Source organism: Lygodium microphyllum, chromosome 13, assembly GCF_053477565.2.
Source record: "Lygodium microphyllum isolate KBCC chromosome 13, Lygodium_microphyllum_v1.1.10, whole genome shotgun sequence".
NCBI classification, from domain to species: Eukaryota; Viridiplantae; Streptophyta; class Polypodiopsida; order Schizaeales; family Lygodiaceae; genus Lygodium; species Lygodium microphyllum.
Genome location: NC_141147.1, coordinates 55435354 through 55454239, shown reverse-complemented (window position 1 = coordinate 55454239; position 18886 = coordinate 55435354). Strand labels below are relative to the sequence as shown.

The 18886-nt window shown below is 45.4% G+C and overlaps 1 protein-coding gene across 2 annotated transcripts in view; it reads left to right on the top strand.

The window, feature by feature from the left end:
* LOC148026638 (mitochondrial carrier protein CoAc1-like) overlaps positions 1-18507 on the top strand; it is a 34582-nt gene extending 16075 nt beyond the window's left edge. Inside the window, exons 1-8 of one of the 2 annotated variants that reach the window (XM_087691107.1) lie at positions 7849-7982; positions 8100-8254; positions 8374-8459; positions 8559-8766; positions 8910-9012; positions 16989-17173; positions 17320-17439; positions 17784-18507. In XM_087691107.1, coding sequence (XP_087547233.1) covers positions 8225-8254; positions 8374-8459; positions 8559-8766; positions 8910-9012; positions 16989-17173; positions 17320-17439; positions 17784-17879 — 828 coding nt within the window. In that variant the 5' untranslated portion in view covers positions 7849-7982; positions 8100-8224 and the 3' untranslated portion in view covers positions 17880-18507. Of the gene's footprint in view, positions 1-7457; positions 7983-8099; positions 8255-8373; positions 8460-8558; positions 8767-8909; positions 9013-16988; positions 17174-17319; positions 17440-17783 lie in introns of those variants that run through there. The other variant, XM_087691106.1, reaches the window with a different exon arrangement.
* The last annotated feature ends 379 nt before the right edge of the window (positions 18508-18886 follow it).

Here is an 18886-nt window from a genome sequence, read left to right as displayed (position 1 = left end):
CTTGGATGCATGCTGAATACATCCGAGATCCACTATACACGAGAGCAGTCCATTCCTAAAGGAGTGGAAGTGCTACCTCCCCCTTGAGTATCAGGTGGTACTTTGGACATTTGCCCTGTTGAACCTGAAAGAGCCCGATCCAAAGTCGGCTCTAACTGAAAGGCATCAAGGTAAAGCTGCAACAATTGAGGATGGTCTGCCAAGTCATCCTCTTTCATCCATTTAGCATCCATTGGTGAACAGTTGTGAAACTTCACCCAGTAGCTTATGGAAGCTTTACCTTTGACCTTTTCTCTTTATGTGCCAAAATGTGCTCGGATACCAATATCTTATTCAGCTCCTCTACATTGGACTGAATTTCAACAGATACATCCTTAGGCACATCACCATAAAAAGGCCTCAACAAGCTCACATGAAAGGCATAGTGTATCCGCTAGTGTAGAGGCAATTTCCATGATAGCTAGCTTTAAACGGAGCATTTGCATGACCAGCACTTATTCCTTGAGTCCCAAAAGCACGACGGGGTACCGATGCTTGCCCATATGCGTGATTTTGCACACCAGGCATCATACCGATGCCACCGTACATCGTATTATGCATTCCATGAGCCATACCCGAGTACATTGGGTTATGCAAGCCATGCATTGGTTGCTGAAAGTTATGGGGAGGTGTGCCATACATTCCCACATTCGGTCGCTCACCCACTATAGCATGAAAAATTGTGCTACCACCAAAGTAAGCTGGCTGTCCCAAATTCTCATGCAAACCTTGCTGTCCAAAAACCATAGGATTAGTATTTACATCATGAACTTGCATTTGCATTTCTTGCCCAACTGGCACCAACTGCTTTTCACCATGAGCATCTTGAGAAGGCTTTGGCTTGTTCTTCGGTGCATCTTGCTGTCCCAAAGTTCTAAAAGAGGATTTTCTCTTCTTGCCCTTGTTATCCTTCGTAGGAGTGTTCAAAAACTGAGTGAACTGAGGATCTTTTGCCAATTCAGCAAAGATATTGCCCTCATTCGATTTTTGAATGCAACATCGAATTCCATTTCCCCTTGCTGATCATCATCATCTTTTTGCATTGAGGATCCAACATCTTGGCCTTCAACCACATTTTCAGCATGTTGTCCATGATTCATGCCTTGTCCAAGATCAGGCATTGCATTTCCTTCTTCCCCATGTGAATGTGCATCATGCGAGGCATCATTATTGCTTGATTGCATCCCATTGTACGAAGATATCTTGCTGTAATTTCTCAGCTGAGCACAAAGATTAGCACTAGCACAAAGCTTTGGCTTGCAATCAGGTGCCTCGGGCCCACCAAATCAAGAGATTTGATGTATCCCGGAAATGGACCCATGAAACTAGACTTCCTTCTTGGAATGGGTGGTGATAACCTGATTTAAGAGTTAATTACAGCAATAAATAAATGCACATAAAAATGAAATACACACTTTACCATAACATTCTTGGACAGTAGACTCCTTGTTGGCCCCAAAACTGGTGCCCCTTGCGGTATTTCTTTAGCTTTCATTCAATTGGAAGGAGTACAACTTGAGATTCTTCAATCTCCTCCTGCTAACCAATTGCTCTTGCTGTCATAAATGACCAGCAAGCCTTTTGGTGATTCACCCATGACTTCTTCTCCAATTTGACCCTTGGCTGGCCAAATGCTGCCCCAAATCAATTCGGGATGGGCTGGCTCTTAAAATCCCTTGATAATCTTCAATTATTAGCTGCTGATTTCAATCCCTTGAGCCTTCAATCTTTGGCACGGATCCCAAGGTGGTTGCTAAACCCTAATTTTTGCTGTAAATTAGGGTTTATTGCAGAAATTACAGATCAACCCACCAAAAATGACTGAGATCTCCTCCGAATGGCTAAGAATTGCTGAGAATGGCTGAGCATAGGCTGAAGGAGATGAGAGAATGCTGTAGAAAGAGAAAATTCTGAGATTTGTTGCGAAGAACTGATCAAAATCAGCTGTTGCCCTACTGTACCAGCTCCAAACGGATGCACCAGCAACAGTAGGAGCATCAGAGACTGTGATCTTCAGGAGAAAGTGCATCAGCAGCAATTGCTAGCTTCCCATTTCAAGAATATGCAATCTCCATCACCAAAATGGTCTCCAATGACTGGGAAATTGCCCCAAAAGTTGGCAGTAACAGTCCAACACCTCTTTCCAACAACTCCAAAATGAAAAAACTAGATTTTCCTCTCCCTTCAGCCCTATTTAGCCTTTCCCCCACTTGCTTGGGAAAGTTTTGCCAAGTGGAGCTTTCTTAATCCATTTTCAGCAATTTTCAGCCATTTAATTAATTTTCAGTATTAATTAATTCTGAAAATTAATTCAGTCCTTAATCCATGTCCAGAAAATTGACCTTGCCCATCCAAAAATTAATTGGCTAGGCCATTTGCAACCCAAAGTGGTTCCATGCATTAATTGATCCTTGGACAAGCATTAATCCATTAATTAATGCCTAGTCCCTAGTGTCACCACTGACACTTAATGGCCAACGATCCTAGGGGCAAATCAACACCAAAATTCATTTAGAATCTAACAAGTGTAACTTGTTACAACTTTTGCCTTTGATACCCATCTTTTTCACAAGGTCCTTTGGCCTTCAACTGAAAAAGTAGCTTGCACCCCACATGTGCAACACATGTGTATCTTTTAATTGCACATTTGATTAATCCTTTAATCAAATGTCAATTAAACATAAGCAAAGCATCAAATTTTCACATCCTTGTAACAGACCACCCCCTTGAAATCCTTGCAATCGTCCTCGATTGCACTGTAATGTGTCAAAGTAAACAATACTGCACTGGAATTTCCAACTTAATGGCCAATTAATGGTCCTAGGGGCAAACTGACACCAAAATTCACCTAGAATCTAACAAGTGTAACTTGTTACAACTTTTGCCTTTGACACTCATCTTTTTCGCAGTGTCCTTCGGCCTTCAACTGTGAAAAAGTAGCCTGCACCCCACATGTGTATCTTTTAATTGCAAATTTGATTAATCCTTTAATCAAATGACAATTAAACATAAGCAAAGCATCAAATTTTCACGTCCTCGTGACATTTCAGCCCAAATTTTCAGTAAATAATAGCAAGATTCAGTCCAAGTACATGTACAGCAATAGAACGAATGACTTTCAGCAGTATGATTGCAATTTCAGCATACATTAAATGCATACATCACTACCAGGTAACTCCCACTTCAGCAATATCACCAAAAATACATTTGCAACAATCCTAGATTTGCAAGTGATCACTAAGATTGCTGCAACATGAATAATCAACAATTCATCAATTCAATGGGAGCCCAACATGTGTACTGCATACATATGTGCTCGTATCAACTTCTGATACACAAAACACCAAGAAATCTTTGCAATTTTTCCAAAATCGCACAAGGGGGAGATAAAAATGCTCAAATCACTCTGCTATGGCAACAAGATTGCTTCAGCAATATTCCCAAAGTGCATTTCACGCATCAACTTTGCCAAAATCCACAGGTTTCAGCAAAAGCCCCAAAAATTTCACTATCAAATCTGCCCCAATTGCATTAATACATGTTCCCGAGAGCATAAAACATGCAAATTTAGCAAAATTTCACAAAATTTCGCAAAAGCCCCAAAATTTGGGGTCCAAGTGTGCACGAATGTTAGCCAATCTGACTCAGCTGAATAAAGTTTTACCAATACAGCAAAAGCCCCAAATTTTATGGGTCCAATGTTGAGAAATTTTACTCAAATGAGCAAAATTTCACTAAATTTGGCGAAATCCCCAATTTAAATGCGCAAAATGCCTGCAATTTCTGACAGAGATGCCTCAATTATGCATGAACAACACTAAATCTGGAAAAGCCCCAAATTTCTGGGCATAAATTTGCACAAATCTGAGCATTGTGCTTGCGCCCGCAAACCCTTGTCAGTGACCAAGGGCCCTGCTTGCAAAAATTAATATAGAATTGACGAAAATTGTTGATAACGTGACGAAACACCAGCCGTTGACCAGCTGCCTGTCCCGCATGCCTGTTGCCTGACGAATCTGCCTGCCCGTCCTCGTGAGCTGTCGCCTGCTGTTCGTGACTGCGCTGCTGTCGTTGACCTGCTGGAAGTGGCGAAAACTACTGCGCTGTCCAGTTGCAAAAACGAGACTGCACGTGCTGTCGCCTGGCTGGGAACTGTTGACTGTCTGTCCTGGCAACACACGTGTGTCAAAACAGTGACGACCTGACTTGTATTGGCCTGCAAAGGTTGTGTGTGACCTGTCCGGTGATAGTCTGAGCAAAAACAAGCTTGAAGCACCGTCGCTTGTCTCGTGCTTGCTCCCGCCTAACGAGTAGAGATGACGACTTGCTGATTTCTCGCAAGCAAAGCGCCAGCGATGTCTTGCACGGGCTCCGGGAAGTGCGCACATCTTAGCCGTAGCTCTGATACCAATTTGAAGGGGAGAGAGTGCGCAATGGAGTGCGAGATAGAGGCGCGAGCAGTAGCATTGAGAGTTAGAGAGAGTGAACACAGAGATAGGTGTACCAGATTGTGATGGTACACAAAGAATGAAAGAATGTATTTATATGTTAGGGTACAATAAGGGTATGTTCGTACCCGTATGACTATATACACGGAGATGAAGGGACTTTACACCCAACACCTTGTAGATGGTTCCTTGGACGAGCACAAAGCTAGGCTTGTTGCCAAGGGTTTTGCTCAGCAGGCAGGTTTGGACTATTTTGAGACTTTTGCACCTATGGCTCAGATGCCTACGATTCAGGTTATCTTGGCTTTTGCAGCCCACCATTGCTGACTTGTTTATCAAATGGAGGTAAAGTTTTCCTTCTTGAATGGTGCCCTTGAGGAGGAGATTTATGTTTCACAACTCCAGGTTTTCTTGTGTAGCCAACCATTGCTGGCTTGTTTATCAGATGGATGTAAAGTCAGCCTTCTCAAATGGTGTCCTTGAGGAGGAGATTTATGTTTCATAGCCTCCAGGTTTTCTTGTGCAAGGGAAGGAGGACCATTTCTACAGATTGTGGAAGGCCCTCTATGGCCTGAAGCAAGCTCCTCATACTTGATACCACAGGATTGATCGCTTCTTTCTTTGGAGTGGCTTATGTCAATCAACTCATGACCCCAACCTATACTTCAAAGCTGAGCGCGACATGTGTTTTGCTCATCTTGGGAGCTATACTCAGGAGGTTGATCGTACTCAGGAGATTTTGAGACAGGAGTTTGACATGGCAGATCTTGGGATCCTCCACTTCTTCCTTCGATTGGAGCTCTATCAGATGGCACAGGGCATTTTTATTTCTCAGCATAGGTACATTTCCGAGCTCTTCTTGAAGTTTGGTATGGTCGATTGTCGGTCTATTTCTTGCCCCATGGACCTAGGGTCCAAGCTTTTGGTAGCCGGAGCTCCTCTTATCGATGCCACATGATATAGGTGTCTTGTTGGCTCCCTCATCTGGTTTATGCACACTTAGTCAGATATTTCTTTGGTTTATTTCTTGCCCCATGGACCCAGGGTCCAAGCTTTTGGTAGCCGGAGCTCCTCTTATCGATGCCACATGATATAGGTGTCTTGTTGGCTCCCTCATCTGGCTTATTCACACTTAGTCGGATATTTCTTTGGTTTATTTCTTGCCCCATGGACCCAGGGTCCAAGCTTTTGGTAGCCGGAGCTCCTTTTATTGATGCCACATGATATAGGTGTCTTGTTGGCTCCCTCATTTGGCTTATTCACACTTAGCCGGATATTTCTTTTGTTGTGGCATTGTTATCTTCTTCCATGAAGACTCCCATTCAGGAGCATTTGAGAGCGGCCTTGCTCTCAAATGCCACATGATATAGATGTCTTGTTGGCTTCCTCATCTGGCTTATTCACACTTAGTTGGATATTTCTTTTGTTGTGGCATTATTGTTTTCTTTCATGAAGACTCCCACTTAGGAGCATTCGAGAGCGGCCTTGCACGTTCTTTGTTATTTACAGGGGACTCGATTCTACGGGATCATGTATGGAGAGGGGGTTACTCTTTGTGGTTGGAGTGATTTTGACTAGGCAAGTGATGTGGATTCAAGATGGTCCACTATAGATTATGCCTTCTTCCTTGAATCCCAAGTTATCTCGTAGAGTAGCAAGAAGCAACCTACTGTGACTCTTTCTTCTACAGAGCTAGAGTATCGTGCATTATGTTCTACAACTATGCAGGTGGTTTGGCTTTCCTCAGCCTGGGCCTATGGAGCTGTGTGTGGACAACCAGAGTGCTTTAGCTTTGGCAAAGAACCTTGTGTTTCATGCTCGCACGAAGCACATCGAGGTTCAATATCAATATGTTCAAGAGTAGATTGTGGATTCTAAGTTAGTGGTGGTCCATTGTCCCACGAAGAACAATGCGACATATCTCTTCATGAAGCCTTTACCCAAGGCTTCTATGCTTTATCACATGCGGTTGTTGGGTCTTCAAACGCTCCCAAGATCTGAGAGGGGGTGTTAGCATGCCTATGTTAGTTATGTCGGTTAGTCATCTCCTAGTTGTGAGCTCCTGTTGGAGTCTGACGGAGACATAGGAGCTCTAGTAGTTTAGGTGTATTTTCTTTATTTGTCGGCTTCCTTGTGTGCATTCTTGGGCTAGTTTTTACTTTCCATAGTTTGCCTACACCTACAGGACATTGTCATTGTCATCTAGCATTTTCCCAGTGTCTCCCCTATTTTTTTGGTATTTTTTTTGGAGTGACCAGCATTTTTGGTCTCTTTAGGATCAAGTTGGCCAGTTTTTTGGTGTTTTTGCTATTTATAGCTGTAAACCCGTACTTGGCAGACACACACACACTCTTTAGTCTTCAATCCCCTTGCAGGTGCACACTTCGACATTCCGACTCTCCGTGCTTGGTGTTGCCATAGTCATGAGCCTGATTTGGTGCCCTCATTGACGCTTTGGGCTGCGTGCAAGGATTGATCAAGCCATCTCCATTGTATCAACATTCTTCTTCAGTTAGTTCAGTATTCTTCCCTCATCTTCTACTCTCTCTCTCTCTCTCTCTCTGTGCGGTTCTCTTTGTGTTTGTGTTTCTCTTCCGTTGTGCTCTCTCACAGATTTGAACTTGGGGCAATGGGTTAATAAAACAAGCGGCTTACCACTAGGGTAGCCACACTAGAGAGAGAGAGAGAGAGAGAGAGAGAGAGAGAGAGAGAGAGCTCTTGCAAGTACACAAACCGAATAGATAGATTGATAATAATAAGTGAGAGATGTGTGATGAAGTGCAACAAGTGATGTACTAGTAGGTGGTCCTTTGAAGGTTGTTGATGGTAAAGCAAACCTAAACAAGGAGCCAACAAAGAAGAAAGGGCTCATTTTAGTCATCAAGTGACGTACAAAGCTTACTAATATTCTAGATTGTCTTTTTCACTAACAAGCCAATGAATATGATATGGTTTTGTGTTGTCTTGCAGATATTTGCAATTAAAGGGCTGAAAACAGTGTAGGACAGAACCAGTGACCACAAAGCAATTATTTACCTGAAATAGCTTTTTGGATGTCTCTCTTGTTTACAAGCTTTCGCGTGGGACATCGGATGGTCTTTGAAGTCGCTTGCAGGCTTCCTCTTTTCAACATTCATTGCTCTTACTGCCTTGCTATAGATAGATGGGATAAGTCATTTGCAAAGCTGGATATTGGTTGATGGCAGCCCCCTGAAAGTCAGTATTTCTGGCTTAATTGACAAACTTTCCAGTGAGAGCAACTTATATTCGATAAAGAGGCAGAGATATACTCTCTGAGAAATGGGCTCTGGACAATTGGCTGCAGCAGATTTCGATGCCAAAACTATGGTGACCTGTGATGAAAGCAGCTCCTCAGAGATCTCTGTCTGTGACAGAATGCCAATGTATGTCAAGGAGCTGATTGCTGGAGGTGCTGCAGGGGGTTTTGCTAAGACAGTCGTTGCTCCTCTTGAGCGGATAAAAATTCTCTATCAGGTTGGCTTTTAAGTTTTTTCATTTCATACCTACACTCAGGTCACATAGTTCAGGTTGCAGTGTTCAGCAATTACTTTGACTGTTCCCTCAACAAGAGTCTGGCTTCCTCGATTTCAGGTTGGGGATTACTCAGAGAGTCCCACTAAGGTCTTACTGGTTTTAAGGACCTATGAATGCTGTATCTAAATAGTACAAATTTTACAATGTTTCTAGCTGGTTGTCTGGAGTAAGATCTCTTTCTTATGAAGACATGGGCTTTCTGCTCCCTTGATGTATGTGTATTTCTTTGCAGATATCAAACATGGGCTGCATCTGTGTACACAAGAACTTGCACTGTTTTTGTGGGAGTTTATGACCCACTAAATTGTGTAATTGCTTCGTTTTTATGTAGACTCGGTATGGGCGTGTTCATTGTTTAGGTGTGTTGCAGTCATTACACTATATTTACAAAAGTGAAGGTTTTTGGGGCTTTTACAAGTGAGTTTTCCTTTTTTCAAGTCAACATTCTCTTCTAAATCTAATTCCAATGTTGAACTTATCTTCAAAGTTGTTTTAGAAAACCATTGTTGTGTGCAGAGGAAACGGAGCCAGTGTCATTAGAGTAGTCCCGTATGCAGCCTTACACTTCATGACATATGAACAATATAAACGTTGGCTTTTGAATCATTATCCTTGGGCTTCTCCAAGTGCAGTTGTTGACCTCCTTGCTGGGTCGATGGCTGGTGGGACTGCTGTTCTTTGCACGTACCCCTTGGATCTTGCTAGAACAAGGCTGGCATATCAGGTTGGTTTGCATTTGTCATTTCAGTCCATCAATTTCAGTTATTGATGCAAGTTTATTGGCAGGTAACTGATGTTTCAACAGGTTGGTCTGCACTTGTCATTTCAGTCCATCAATTTCAGTTATTGATGCAAGTTTATTGGCAGGTAAGTGATATGTCAACAGGTGGCACAGTTTACAAGGGCATCACAGATGTGTTTTCTAAGGCTTTGAAAGAAAATGGAATTAGAGGCTTGTATCGTGGAATTGGTAAGCTGAGATTCTAAACAACCCTTCTTGCATATTCTTGAAATTCTAGGGCTAAAATGCCTGTGGTTACTTCTGTTCTTAATCGGCTATATGGACCATGAGAGATATTAATGGATACATTTTCTCATATGAACGTAGATGCGCAGAACATTGAGTATAGTGGCTTGTAGCTTAGGCAAGGTATCATTCTTCACATGGGTCAAGAAATAGATTGTGAACTTTGGATAGCTATGAGAATGTAAGTCACATCTTGGCCACCATGCAAGAGATGGGCTTGAAGGTGTATACATGTTTCCTAGTGTTAAGGCAACTATATCGGAAAGAGGGGACCCATGCTTATGGGCTATGGCAGAGGGTAAAGTGTGTTCATTGTCCTTTTTTTTTGTGTGCAAATAAAGTGTGGCTAATTATATTACTTCAGAAAAACCTTGAAATACAAAGAAGTGCTCCTGCTCAACAGACTAGCTGGAGTTGATACAGAGTCACAGAAATATCAAATATACATGTCTCTCAGGGCAGTCTAGGGGGGATGGGGGCAAGAAGCCATGGAGGGGGGGTGTATCGCCATTTGGGGCTGCTTGCTTGCATCATGAAAAACAAGTCCCGACAGCCCCAAGTGCGCATGAAGTGAAGATGGAGCTCCTGACGAGCTCGAGACTCGCCCTGCACTTGGCTACGAAGGGAGTGGATGATGGAGGTCTAGAGCTCTGCCAAGATCGCATGTACAGAAAGTCTCTCTTATCCAAAAACCTCCTGACACCACGCCTTCCAGATATGCCATCCAACGAGACTCCTTACGATCTCCTACACCTCAAAGCGGTTTGCTGTGAGCTCCACAACCTGGCGGATGGGTAGAGCCTCCAAGCTGGCTACCGCGCACGACCCAGCCTCAATAAGGAAAATCGTGTCCTGCATCCTAGCCTCATATAGAAGGTGATGACCTTGGCTGACTATCTGCCAAGAGAAAGCTCCCCATGAGATACATCCAAGGTTGGGTGCTATGCGGTGGAGGATGCGGCATGCTCCTCTCGACACTAGCTGTGCCGCCTCACACAACCAGAGGCAGTGCTGTGGAGTTTCTAGAAGCTGCTGTGTGTAGCGTTTATATCCTCCATCCCTCTGCATTTGGGCTAACCAACTCCCTACCGCCAGGCCTCCATGTGCCACCAACCATATGAAATATGATACCCTCCTTGGCCTCCAGCTGTCCCATAGGCGGTGCGAGAAAGTTCGTCGGAAAACATTCGTGATGCTGTGCTCTGCCCAGTACCTGCTACGCGACGGCATCGAGTGCATGTCCTCCTACATTAGCACGTGTTTGCCAATCCTAGCTGTGTACTTTAGGAACCTCGGTGGCTTCTTGGTGACCGCAGTGGGTGACCGTAGCCACTCTCCTGGATCCCACTCCAGCTCATCAAGTGGTCTGCCCTCCCAAATCTAGAGGCGCCACTCTTGGAGCTCCTTCTAGAAAACATAGGAGTCCGGTCGCCATGTCTTTCCCTGAAGGCCCACCACCCGAATCCTCCTTCACGGAAGGACAATTATCCCCTTATCTTGCTACCCTTTGTCAAGGGCTAGGCGCCCCCCCTCTTGAACGGTGAAGAAAGTCCCATGCGGGACGCTGCCCACACTACCTGCCACCTGAAAGAGGATACCTATTGGTGAAAACTTAGCGGCCCATACCTCCCCGAGCTTTATCGGCTCTCATACTGGGGGGGGCAAGCCTCTCCTGAGGTATTGCTGCGTAAATCTCTCTTCTTCTCAACTCGACTCCTCTCTGGTAACCTAATGCCCGCTACAATACCTCCTCGTCCACCAACTTGTACACCTCCCGCTAGGTCCTGATGATGCGAGTCGGGCCGGCCTCCCAACCAGCCCATTGGATGTGGGGGTGCTCGTCAATTTGTACCCCCTCCTGATCTTTGACCTGGGGGTTCCAGATCACCGGTTGACGGTCTATCTCCTCTTGGCAACTTGGGGGGCTTTGAATTAGGGTCTTATGGAGGCCCTGCCACACATGAAGTAAGCTACATAGGAAGGGGGATTTTGGGGGCGTGATTTGGGCCATTGTGAAGATCCATCTCAAGGACGGTCTCCAATCCCCGCCAAGCCTCGGTCTGCACTCATGGAGACCCTCCTGCAATAGAACCTTCCAGGTCTGTCCTCTTGGTGTGAGACCGCAGACTACAAGCTTGCCCAAAAGGGCCATATTCTAATACTTCGGGTCAATGATCCCAAGCCCTCCCTTGACCGATGCCGGATGATGGTCACCTACGCCACCTTGGCTTGAGAGTCCCTGGAACCGTCCGACCCGGCCCAAAGGAAATTCCGCACTAGGTGATGAAGCTGAGCAACGGAGGACGAGGAGAAGCACCAACATGAGGTGATGTACCAAGCTATCGCTAGGAGGACCTAGTTGACCACCAGGGCTCGGCCCGGTAGGGAGAGGCGAGCAATACTCCAATAGGTCAGCTTCCTCCGAATAGAGTCAAGGACTAGGAGAAACTCCTAGGCGGGGGTAATGTCGAGTTCCACCTGGAACCCTAGGTAGCAGACAGTCTCTGCTCTTTGTACACCCATCTAAATCCCAAGTGGACGCCCCACTCCGTACTAGAGTCCGGGTTTGTAAGGAAACCAACTGACTTCCGCTAGTTGATTTTCGCTCCTACTGTAGTACAGAACACCTCGAGAGCTAGTCTCACTCTCTCTAGCATCAACTTATCGTCCTCTATGTAAAGTGTTGTATCATCTGCATACTCTGAGTCTAACAACTCTGTCTCCTTTCTCATTAGAAGTCGGAGGCCGCGTAACCCACTCACTCATGATTTGAGGAAGTGAGACATCGCCTTTGCAAAGAGTAGGAACAGATATGGGACCAGTGGGCAGCCTTGTTGTATCGATCTCTCCAGCCGAAACTCCTCCCCTCTCTTGCCACCTATAAGAACCTTGCTGGTAGCCAATTTGTAGAGTGCAGAGACCCCATGGATCCATGCCTAGGGAAAGCCCAACCTCTCCATGGTGCTCTCCAAGAAGTCCCAGTCCACCCTGTCATTGGCTTTCTCAAAATCCAAGAGTAGTACAGCTAATCCTTGACCACTGTGCTGGGTCCATTCTGTCGCCTCAAAGAAGGTAAAGACATTGTCTAGGATGCTCCTATCCTGGACAAAGCTTGTCTTTGTGTCATGAATGAGGTTTGGAAGCACGGGGCAGAGTCGTCTATCAATCATCTTTGCTAGTGCCTTATAGGTAACTGGCAATAGGGTGATTGGTCTCCACTAGGATAGCTCCAACCGGTCTTCCTCTTTGGGGAGGAGATTGATAAGACTTGCCGATAAACTCCCTGGCATCTGACCTGAACTGAAAATCTCCTGGAAAGCCAGCAGTAAGGGGTCCTTCACTACCTCCCAAAAGGTGGTGAAGAAGGCCTTAGAGAGGCCATCCTCTCTCGGGCAGTCCCCCATGGTGGCCCTTGGGCGGGGACCATAGGGGTGATAGATGCTATAGGTGGTACTACCAATGCATCTATCAGCCACACTGAGAGTTGTGACTTTGTACACTGGTAGAAACGAGCCACTTGTGCCAGGGGCCACTCGATCATATCCATCGGAGCTCTCCACTGTGGAGGGGCTCGAAAGATAACGTTGAAGTGTGGGACCTTGGCAGCAGCCCACCAGTTCATGTTCATCATGCAACCTGGCCACTGTTGTGCAAACAATGCTAGTCCTTCTCCCATCCATTGGGAGATGTGGTCTGCCACCTAACTCTTCACCTCCTCCTCTATCTGTGTCGTCGTCCAATCCCCTGAGTGAGAGGATTGAAGGAAAAAGGTGTAGTTTGGTCCATTCGGTGGTGCTAGAAGATGGACCTTGCCCCTCCTTGACTTATGAACCATGAAGATCCCCACCTCCAAAGGTAGTGGGAACTCTCCGCGCTCCGAAACTTTGAGGTAGGACCACGGGCCACTGCGGAAGAACTCATGTGGTAACGGCTGCGTATGTCTTGGGAAAGTGTGACGGGCGCAGGGACAAATGAGCTGGTGGCTGTGTGGGGAGGGCAAAACTGTTGGTGCCTGGAAGTAGGCGTGTGTGGCTCATCACCTCTTGTGGGAGAAGGGGGGGGTGGGTCTGGGGGGATCACTTATACTGGGTGCGGATGAGGAGGGTGCTCGGCAGGGGAGGTGGTAGGGGGGAAGAAGATCGAGGGATGGTGGGGTGGTCAGAGGTACGTGGCGGATGTGGGGGGGGGGGGGCTGTGGGGCAGGGTCAATGGGGGATCCATGGGAGGTGGGATTAGGGGCTGTGGGATCTCAGGTGAGGTAGTTTATGGCACGGGTGGTGGTGGATGTGGGAGGCTGCAGTCGTGTCGGGTGGGGCAGGTAGGGGGGGCTGCGGAGTGCTTTGCTAGGGGGGCGTTGCTCGCCCTCCTGCTCCTTGTTGTCAAGGTTGTGTTTGAGGAGTTGGCTGCGGCCCTCCTGCTGTTTTCCTCTCTGTCGTCTTTAGGCCTGTGTGAAGTTGTTAGCATCCACTTGCGGGCTTGTCGGCGGAGCTGCCTTGGCTCCGAAACGCATGTAATCTGCTGCTTGATTCCCAAAGTCGTGGCAGCGCAGGCACTGCCCTGGTTGCCCAATCACAATGACCTGTTGCCTAAAGGAGTGACCTCTTGCCTTAATCTCCAGGAACTTTGGTTTACTCTTTGTGTCTTTCATGGCCACTCGTACCTTTGGGACTCCTGCAACTGTCACTGCATCCGCGAAGGAGGTAGGAAGAATTGTACCGAAGAGCTGTCCAACGTCCTCCACTAATTGGCGGTACTCTACCGCCAGTCCGGGAAAAAGTAAGGTGATTGGATGTCTGAGAAATCTGTTATGGAGCGCAAATGTCTCCACAGTGAAGCGGCTATACCAAGGAACCATGTAAATGACCCCTTTCATGGAGGCACAGGGTGAGCTCTCCACTTACTTATGAGTTGCGTCCGCAGAGGTGAGTCGAAACATGAAGATCCCTTGGCCCATGAGGATTGCCTCCGCGATCTGTGCTGTGCCAATGCGCAGAGTAGAGTAGAGCCAATCCTGCAGCTGGTCCCTTGATGGGGAGTGTCCAACGACCTAACCAAAGATTGCTGTTTCTTTCAACTCCAGCTTTGTGGCATGGACGGCTAAGAGCTGTTCCTCAGAGAGAATGATACGTAAGGTGTTTGAATGGGGGGCACTTGCAGAATGTGTCCGTGTCTGACTAGAGGTTTCCATTGTGCGTCCCTGTTGAGAACCTACCTATCATGCTGCTGTGCTACCGGAGGGGGGAGTTGCTGCAGGGGGGGGGAGCAACTGGGGGGGGGGGGGGTTGGGCGGGATAGCAGCAGGGGACGGGCACAGGTCAGGGGGGAGGGCTGGTTGGGCGTAGGCGGGCAGCAGGCGGGGGGAGGTTGGTGGGCACAGGCAGGGGGGTGACGGGTCAGGTGATGGATGGCTAAGATGGGCGGCGGGACAGGTGACGGATGGCAATGGGCAGGGCAGGGGCGACGGAGAGGGAACAGTCGAGCGGGCTCGATTGCTCAGGCGATGGTGGCGTGGTGAATCAGTCGGGACGGGACAGGTCACGGATGGCGACAAGCGGGGGGGCGATGGGACAGGTGATGGATGGCAAAGACGGGCGGCGGGACAGGTGACACATTGCTCAGGCGATGGTGGCGTGGCGAATCAGTCGGGGCAGGGGTAGCTCACGTGACACCGACGGGCAGGGAGTTCTGTGATGCTATCGAATCGTGTTCATTGTCCTTACACAGTGGTATAAGGATCTTCACTGGCATGCTCTGAAGATTGCTCCACTGTGCACTGAAAACACAGTATCTGTGCATCCTGTACCTAAATTGCATTTAGATAGTTCTGGGAAACAGAATATTTTGCTCTGCCCAACCACTGGGCTTACTAGGCTCCACAGGAGAGAGGTAGTTCAGTGTTGCCCCACATGCAAGGCCTTGTGGTTTTATATTTATGTATGCTTTTCAGGTGCAAACAAGGAATTATTCATTGGGCCTGGAGGTCCAGCTTTTCTAAATGAGCAGCATGGTGAATTTAATGATGACGAATGCCCGTCATACCTTTTGACATTAGCTGCATTTAAAACTTCAGCCTCATGATCTTTGATTCCAGCTTTAGGAAGACTTACACTTGATCCTTGTTTTACCAATACAAAACACTCACCAAAGGATGATGTAAAGGGCTGTCCATGTAGTTGAGTTAGCACAAAGGCCGACTCATCTCAGCCACATGTGCTGATAGCATAAATGACTCAGAGGGCCTGTATCTTCAGGACTGTACTTCTGCCTGAGTATTGGTTAAAAGGGAAGTCTCAAAATTAACGTTTATTATTCACAATGTCTAGCACTGAGAGCATTGTTTCCCAGCTTGTCTCCTGCATATGATTCAGGTAAGTGAGCGTTCATTACATATAGTTACTGTCATGTTTCAAGTTTTCAATGATCCTCCACTGAAGTTATATAGTGACTTTAATGAATCCCTTTTACAAAATGATAGATTTTCATACCTAAAGGGATTCTGCCCTACCTTTATAGAAAGGAGGCAGATGTGTGCACAATCCATTTCTGATTTTAATCTGTTGGTTAGCCATCCACTAAGTGAGCATACATAGGATAACAGTTATGATTCAAGTTTTTCATGATCCTCAAAAGTGAAGTTGTATAGTAATTTTGATGAATCCTTTTTGCAATGAGAACACTATGATGGACTCTCTTACGTAAGGGGATTCTGCTCTACCTTTATAAAAAGGAGGCAGATATGTGCACAATCCATTTCTGATATTAGTCTCTTGGTTAGCCATCCATTTTCTCCTCAAACTGATAAAAGCTTTTCAAACAAGAAGGGTCCAAGTCTGAAACAGATGGATTTTACCAATCCTTGAGTTGTAATGAGCATGATGTTCCTTGTGTATCTTCCTATCCTGCTGTAATGGTGCATCTTTGGCCAATAAGGGCACTTTATCGTCTGTTTCTGAGTTGTGGGTGAAGTGGTTTCTGTGAAGACATTGGAATTTCAACACTCCGCTTTCTGGTATAAATGCCCATAGTGTGAGTTTTCTTCATCTTTATTTACTCGAAATTTCATTGGACTGATCAAACAAGAAAGTCCCATTTCAGTTGAAGTGCCTTTGCATGATATGCTGATATGTAAGTTCTTAAGTCAACAGTCTAATGCTTTTGCAGTGGGTATCTAGCCACTGAAAACACCATCAAAGCACTCAACTTGTATTTCAAACATTCCATGTTTAAAACATGTAAGTTCTGTTCCAAGATTGGCTCAAGTTGCTTTATACAACTGATCAAATTACTGCTACTGTTTGGGAGTGTTGCTGACAATAGTAACAATGCAACTGCTACTTGCCACTAGGACTGTCTGCAACTACAATGTTGTCCACCTTTAGCATTACAATTTCAGCACTGACACTGTGATTGTCTGCAACTACAATGTTGTCTACATTTGGTGTTACAATTTCAGCACTGACACTGTGATCAGGACGACTGCTAGCACTATTACTGTGGGTGCTACTGTTGGTCTGTCCAAATGCGGCTGCTGCTGCTATTGCTATTTACAATATTGCTGCTAGTCCAGTTTTGGTGGTAATCACTGAAGCTGCTGCTGCTGCAATTGCTAACTGTACCTACTGCTGTTTGGTACTGGTGGTAGAACTTTTGCTCGGCCTGTTGTGTTTAATATGTTCTTCACCTGCTCTTACGTTGTGCAATTAGGAATTTCCTTTCATCGTGCATTCACCTTGTTCGAGTAATGATGTGGATGTTGTCTTTATTCTATGCAAGTCCTTACAAGCCTGAAAGGCTGGGGTTGATTGGGTTAAATGGGTGTGGTCTATTCTAGTGGAAGGTACGAGCGTATATGCGTAGCATGTTCTACCATCTACTGACCATGTAACAAGTATATTCTGAACTTTGTTTGCTACCTTCAGGTCCAACTCTTTATGGGATGTTACCTTATGCGGGCCTGAAATTCTATATATATGAGAAACTTAAGGGTTCTTTACCAGATGCATATCAAGGCTCTGTTATATCAAAGCTGGCATGTGGAGCTACGGCAGGAGTGCTTGGACAGACCATCATTTACCCTCTTGACGTGGTTAGACGACAAATGCAGGTAGGCTTTGAACTACTTGGAAGGGTTTTCTGTGACTTGTTTAAAGGAGGGTTTTTTTCACCTATTTCATTTATGTTTGAAATGAAAAGCTTTTCTAGAACCAATCTGCTTTGCTACGTGATACTCATAATGCTTCCCTTTTCTAGATTCAATCTTCCATCCCTTCAAAACAGGTGTACAAGAGTACATTGGATGGCCTATTGATAATTGCACGTACACAAGGTGTAAGGCAGCTGTTCGCTGGTCTAGGCATCAACCACATTAAGGTGAGCAGATGCAAATTGAGTGCAAACAGAAGTCACCTGGTTCCTTTCCACTGTCTAAGTGGTGACTGTTACTCTATTAGCTTTAGCAGTATAGAATGTCCTTACTGATTGTTGTGTAAGGCGTAGTGTGAGGTCACAGTCTCTACTCAGTAGATCTGTACAATAAACATCATCTTGTTGATTCATCTCTTTAAGCATTTACACTAAGTTTTACAGGTACCGTCATTTGCATACTTGCATTATGTAGGGATACAAATATGGTCTTTGTATGGATGGTGTCACATGTTTTGGGAATGTCAACCAGAATGTATTTGCCATAATTTGCTTCACTCTGTTGTATGCAGTTGGTGCCTTCAGTAGCGATAGGATTTGCTACATATGACAGTTTGAAGACCTGGCTAGGTGTTCTGCCTCCAGAAACAAACCGCAAAGGAGAGTGACTGCTTTGATACGGGCTTGGTGTTAGAGGAACATTGTGCTGTCTTGACGATCAAAACATTGTAATGTTTGGTTATGACTTATCCATGAGAGCAGGAAACAATGTAAGGGATCACATGAAGAAAGCCAGAAGTATATCTGTGGCACAAGCCAGAAGAAGTGAATGAAGGTGAAGCAAGCCTACCTGTGCAGATTACAAAAGTTAGGAAATTCAACTGTCTTAAAACCTTTCAGTGTTTGGGCTCTGACACTTCACAAGTTGCATGCTAGAGTGAACACGAGTAGAGAATTGTCTGTTGAATTACACCTACGGATGCATCCTCATCTGCAAGTGGTATATAATATGAGCCATTCACTTGCTTAACATATTGCTGTGGTAATAATGTGAAGAGTTAGTTGTCTCTGTTCTTTTGACAGTGCTAGAGAAGGAACATGGGCTTCCAGGAATGGAGTTCTTTTCATTTGAAAAGGATAATTGGATGTAGTATTAACGCATAGTTCTTGGATGAGTACTTTTGACTAGATATCAATCCTGTTCTATGACTGGCCCTCTTCGGATCCTCGGATTGTTATACAGGTCTATGCTATTTTTGTGTGCCTAATCTTATCTCAAGAATTTCTAGAGGGATGCATGTCCATCTTACGTGTCCTATAGGTGGCCCTTTAACCCTTTCATTCAAGTATAGCAGGCATTCAAATGTCCAAAATTTCACCATTATTGGTTGACTTGAGGTTGGTCTACATTTATCCTTCTTCAATGCCCTCCTAGTATCTCATTTCCAAGAATCTTGATTTTCACTTGGCTAGCCTAATATCATAGTTTGAATTGATGAGCTTAAAGGTCAAATGTTGTTGTAGTGGAATTATTTGATCCAATTGTTGCTTTCGCAATTTACACAATTTTCTATAGCAACATTATCAAAGGCATGTTACTCCTTTGGAAAGAGCCTTTTATCATACACTCCTACAATAGTTGAACTTCTAGTAGATGACAGAGAAAAAGTACCCT